This window comes from Fusarium subglutinans (genome assembly GCF_013396075.1).
Source record: "Fusarium subglutinans strain NRRL 66333 chromosome Unknown NRRL66333_c0000538, whole genome shotgun sequence".
Lineage (NCBI taxonomy): Eukaryota > Fungi > Ascomycota > Sordariomycetes > Hypocreales > Nectriaceae > Fusarium > Fusarium subglutinans.
Genome location: NW_023502601.1, coordinates 1 through 6303, shown reverse-complemented (window position 1 = coordinate 6303; position 6303 = coordinate 1). Strand labels below are relative to the sequence as shown.

General features: G+C 46.5%; 1 protein-coding gene across 1 annotated transcript; it reads left to right on the top strand.

Moving 5' to 3' along the window:
• Positions 1-147: 147 nt before the first annotated feature.
• FSUBG_14078 (retrotransposon Ty1-copia subclass) lies at positions 148-6249 on the top strand (the record flags this gene model as incomplete). The annotated part of the gene is made up of 1 exon (XM_036679034.1): positions 148-6249. The coding sequence occupies one exon, from the start codon at positions 148-150 to the stop codon at positions 6247-6249; it is 6102 nt and encodes a 2033-aa protein (XP_036530462.1).
• Between the last annotated feature and the right edge of the window lie 54 nt (positions 6250-6303).

Below are 6303 nucleotides of genomic sequence, written 5' to 3'. Positions count from 1 at the left end.
GCTTAGAAGAATTAAGCCTTTCCTTTTCACTAACTGGTTATGAGCCCGGGTGCCTCTCTGCACTGAATCAGTCGGCACCTCTTTCTTTTTTCCGTATCTACCAATACGAGAACACATCAACAACTGTTTACTTCTCTTCGAAGCAAAATGTCAGGAGGACATTACTCCTTGGATACCTCCGAGGTGGAGGAACATCAACTGCAAGGAAAAACCAACTACATCGAATGGCGACGATACTTTGATCGTGCCGCCAAAGGCCATGACCTTTGGTCCCTTGTCACCACAGAAAGTGTTCTGAAGGAACCAAAAGAAGAAGACTACATTGCCTACTTCGATGTTCCATACAAAGGACCTTCCACACGAAAAAAGGGCGAAGCTCTGCGAGACGATGAACTCAAAATCGACAGCAACAAAAGCTTTTTCCTCTGGCAGGCAGCCTATCGTCGCTGGGAACGACAGAAGGAGCGAGTTAGACTTGTTCGCAGACTCATTGCAAAGTCCGTTGTGTCTTCCATCGCCAACGAAATTGAGGATATGGCCTCTCCACTACAACAAGTCAACCACATCAAAAACACATATGGAGTGACAGACGAATATGCTCGATCTGTGCTACTTGACAAAATCACTGCACTGAAGCTCTCGCACTGTAGCTCCATGAGCGACTACATCAATCAACACCGAGACCTGAAGACAGACCTCGTTAGGGCTGGCCTCCCTTACAGCGATTCGCAAATGGCCACAAACCTCATTCATGGTCTACCCAAGTCCTACAATGACTTCACCAAACTCTGGAATTTTCATCGATCTCAAGCTATCGGAACCGAACCAGACATCCATTTTCTTCTTGATCGACTCCTGAATGAAGAAGCTTCTCATGAGCAGGAGAAATCTGGTGGAAACAAAAACAAGGGGGGCACAGCTCCCAAAAACAACAAGGTCTGTACTCACAAAGACTGCGGCAAGCCAGGCCACGAAGAAAAAGATTGCTGGATTGCCCATCCAGAGAAGATGCCTCAGCGCATCAAAGACAAACAAAAGGAAAACTCTTCCTCTGGTGATACACCAAACAAATCATCTAACAAACAACCTGACAAACCAAAAGGCATTGTGGCAATGGCCAAATCTGCCGGCGCCCTTCATGACGCCATGGTATCACACACATCCAACAGCAGTATGTTCTCCTCCTACCCCACCGACCTTTCCCCAGCTGATAGCTCTCCACAGCCTGAATCAGATGGGAATGAGTTGGGATGTGGGAGTGGGGAACTACTATTGGGAAACACAACTGTTAGGATAGAACGGAGATTATCTGCACTCCTTGCCGAGGGCGGTGTATTTTCGGACCGAGATACTATTCTTCTAGATTCAGGAGCAGATATCTGCATCTTTAATGACAAACGATGGTTTTCATCCATCAAACCCCTAGACATATCCGTGTCATCTGTCGAAAACACTCAGTGCCTTCAGATTGAAGGAGGTGGTTCTGTTACTATCTCACTTGTGACCACTGACGACGATGTCATGCCTCTAACAATACTCGAAGCTGCTTACGCTCCCTCTGCCAAGTACAACATCGTCAGCATGTCCTATCTTGCAAAAAGGGCAAAAATTTGCGGAAAATGGAATGAGTCCTGTGTTACTCTTGAATATGACGGCTGTGAAGTTGGTCAAGCATTACTGATTGATGGTCTCTATCATCTATCTGTGAAACCCTCTCTACCAGCTCAAACTGCATTCGTTGGCAGTATCAATTATGATCACCCTGTCTGGATCTGGCACAGACGACTGGGTCATCTTAGTCTCCAGAACATGGTGAACCTACTTGATGTCTCAAACGGGATTCCCCTTACGAAACAACAAATCCGTGCCCAGATGATGCACATTTGCCCTATTTGTGCGACGTCACGAGCTCTGCTTCACATTCCTCGTGACCCTGCCACGCGACGACAAAAGAACTTCGGTGGACTTATTCATGTGGATATCTGGGGACCCTACTCTGTTGAAGGTTATGATGGTTCCTTCTATTTCTTCTTTAGCACTGACGATGCTACACGCTGGACGACTGCGAAACCTATGGTGAGAAAATCGGATCTTCTCACAGTCTTCCGAGACAACCACTATCAACTTGAAGTGGCGTATGGCATTGTTGTTCGATGTTACAGATTTGACACTGAATTCGCCAACGGACCAGTAGGGAAATGGCTCAACAAAAAGCATATACCCTTTGAACCTACAGTACCCTATGCACACTACATGGGAGGGACACATGAACGTGTGAACCGTATCATTCGCGAAAAGGCTGCTCCAATGATTCAGGAGCAATCTATCTCAGGACAACTGACAAAGATAATCACTGGAAAAGCTTTGGAGACTATACAAGAAACCAAACTACCAGAAAATCTCTGGGTTGAGGCTATGAGATATTCCGTGTGGTTGAAAAATCGCTCCCCTACTCGAGCTCTGAAAAATAAGACAACCCCTTGGGAGGCAGTCTATGGCATCAAGCCTATTTTTGGACGTGAGTCTATCTGGGGAAGTCGTATCTATGTCACGTTGCCGCCTGAGACTGACCGAGTTGGAAAACCTAAACTTCACCATGCTCGCGGTTGGGTTGGATATTTTGTTGGATGCGACAGTGAGTCAATCTACAGAATCTACTCCGACGAACATCACCGTGTATTCCGGGTTGGCGTTGGCCGAATCCAACAAGGACAGGGTGTTGAAGATGAGCACGATGGACTATCATACAATGACAGGGTTGGTCGCGAGGGATCTCAAATCCCTACCATCCCTTCTCCTTCCTCTATACAGGAGGAACCTTCTCAGGACAACCAACCTGATGATCAAGCTATTGATGACTTCTGGCATGAATCTGACTCTGACAGATCAGACCTAGCAAACCCCTCAGAACACGCTTGTGAAGACGACTGGGAAACCGATGAAGAGGAGGAAGGAGATGAACATCACGAGCCCCACGGACAGAGCTCAGATAAAAATCTACCTGACAACCCTCCATCCTCAGAATCATACCATTCCAGCGATAACAATGTGTTTGAGAAGTCAAAGTACTTTGCAGCAGTCTTGCAACTGCCTCAGGACTATAAACCCCCAGACTCATCCGATGAATCGGATACCGAACAACACAATGACAAATCTCAAATTGTCAAGAGAGAAATGAGACTTCTCGCTCCAGGTACTGAAATCCTCGATGAACCATGCTACTTCTGTTATGTCTACGGACGGAGATGTGTGTGGACCAACGTAGCTGATACTCACAAATGCGACAACTGCGCCAAAAATACCAAGAGATGCTGGATTCCTCAGCATGATCATCCAGACATAGTTAAACAAAGAGCAGAGCAACTCGAAAAACGGAAGCTATATAAGAGAAGACATACTGAAAAGGCAGCTCTAAAGCGGGGTAAACGTGCAACTGTTCGCTTCCGAGGAGTTCACTCCTCTAAGAAGTGCTTCCGATGTTTCAGGCGAAACGCTGGGTGTGATGGAAAAATACCCTGCCAAAGGTGCAGCGCTGGTGGCTTTAAATGCAACTCACAAGAAACAATGTCAAAGCCACCCTGCAGGGAATGCAAGCGAACCAGAAAAGGTAGACAATGTGATCGAAAAGGACCCTGCAATATGTGTGTCGCAGCTGGCAAAAATTGCGTGTACATAGTGCAACAGGGTCTCATGGAAAAGTTTTACCCGGTCACACAGGCTGCTAAAGACAAGTTCAAATCATACAGCGAAGATTCATGTCGATGGTGTATTGTTACTCCTAGTGCCCGCTGTGATACGGAACAACCATGCCGACTCTGCGTTATGGCGTGCGCCAGGTCAACCTACACCAGATGCGTTTATCGACGAGAGGATCACCTTGAAAAGTACAGTGCTTCGGCCTTTATGCTTGATAGCAATGGTCGAGTTGTTCTGAAGGAAAACTGGGAAGATTTTACCATCAACAAGATCAACGCTCTACTTGCAAAGAACTGGGACAAGAAGAAAAATACTCCATTAACCGAAAAGCATCTTCATTCCTCCATTACACTTAATGCTGACGCTGACACTGCCACTGTCACTGTTCCTGAGTATGTCAATATAATCCCTACGGAAGTGGGAAATCTGGAGTGCGGTTTTTACTCCCTTGTCAATAGTATCACCTCCCAGATTCCACAACATCCACCGCCTACTTTTCAAGAACTACGAGACATCTTCAGTGGTCCAGAAATGACAAGCAGGAATGAAGCTGCTGGTCTTCATAATTCCAACAATCTGACAGCAGATCAAGTCGCAGGAGTTCTCCAAATCTGGGGTAGCAGTAGAAATCTGAGCTTACAACTCGGAGTGCTTATTGATGGTGGGGAACACCTTATTATCCGAGGGCCTGAAAATTCCCGAACGATATGGATCCACAATGACAACGCGAACGAGAGTAACCCCGACACCTTCAACCACTACTCAGGTGTAGACATTCCAACTCACGCACAAAGTGACAACAATCTGTCTGACTCAGACTCACACTCTGATTTTCAACCGGAAAATGATATTGACGACGACATTACCTTTTTCTCCTCTAACAAACATGTTCTTCACGTGCAGAAGGACCTCGCATCTGAACCCGAACCCACGACATATGCCGCTGCCATGAAATGCGCTGAGAGCAGCCACTGGGAGCGTGCCATTTACGCTGAGAAACAAAGTCATGACGAAAACGGAACTTTCCTCATAGTTGACCTATCGGAAATCCCGGAAGAATGCGTGCCACTGCACTCGCGATGGGTCTTCAAGAAGAAACTCAATCAATTCGGAGTGATCAAAAGATACAAAGCGAGACTTGTCATTAAAGGATACGCACAGAGAGAAGGAATAGACTACGAAGAAACCTTCAGCGCAGTCATCAAAGCCACTTCATACAGAATTCTCTTTGCACTTGCTGCCCGTCTGGGATGGAAAATCTTCATGATGGATGTTGTTACAGCCTTCCTGAACGGAAAAGTCAAGGAGAAGATTTTTATGAAGCCACCGCCTGGTTGGAAGTTGCCAAAAGGAAAAGTCTTACAAGTCGTCAAAAGCCTTTACGGACTGAAGCAAGCACCGAGAGTGTGGTACGAGAAACTCTGTTCTGAGATTGCAAAGTGGGGGTTCCGAAAGTCATCCTATGATGCATGTGTCTTCATTCACGACGAATGGCGAATCGTGATGGGTGTCTGGGTTGATGACTGCATCATTTTGGCCCCATCAGATGAAATCGCCACCAAGCTGAGAATGAAACTTGAAGATTCCTTTCAAATGAAGGACGAAGGACTCTGTGAGTGGTATCTTGGCATGCACGTTCTCCAAGATGAAAATGGTGTTACGATCCATCAGGAGAAATATATTAATCAGATGCTTCGACGCTTTGACCTGGACAACATCAAATCTAAGTCTACTCCACTGACTGCTGGGCTTTCTCTGACAAAAAACCCTGTTTCCGAGAGTAATGAGGATCTTATCACCGACTATCAACAGAAAGTCGGATCGCTGGTTTATCTGGCAGGACAATCTCGTCCAGACATCTGCTTTGCTGCAAATTTCTGCGCTAGATATATGTCAAACCCATCAAGAGATCATCATGAAGCTCTGAATGAGATATTTGCCTATCTCAAACGAACGGCAAAAACTGGATTCCGATACCGCAAGGGAGATGGGTCGCTGAACTTGGTTGGATTCGCAGACTCTGACTTCGGCGGATGCCTTGACTCACGACGGTCGACTACTGGGTGGATTTTTCTGCTTGGAAATGCCCCTATCTCCTGGTCATCACAGCGACAAAAGACTGTGGCCTTGTCGACAACTGACGCTGAATACGTCGCCGCATCAGAGGCGGCCAAGGAAGCTATATGGATTAGGGGATTCGTCAACGACCTTCGACTCCTGCCTAGTCTTGAAGCAGTTACCCTCTATGTTGACAATGAAGGAGCACGAAAACTATCAAGGAACCCAGAATTTCACAACAGAACCAAGTACATTGACATTCGTCATCATTTCATCCGAGAAAGGGTTGAATCAGGCGAACTTGATACTCAAAGAGTTGATACACTCTACAATATTGCGGATTTGCTCACCAAGCCCTTGGGAAGAGTCCGTCTTCAACAACTCACTGCTATGATGGGCATGATCGAACTGGACAAGGACGGAAATCAGGGGGGGTCAGAAGAACCTGACCAGAAGGATCTTACGGACGAGGAAGTCTCTGGAAATGACTCGTAGGGCATCGAGTCAGGGGGGGTGTTGGATAACTGATGCCCTTGTTTGTATGTATTT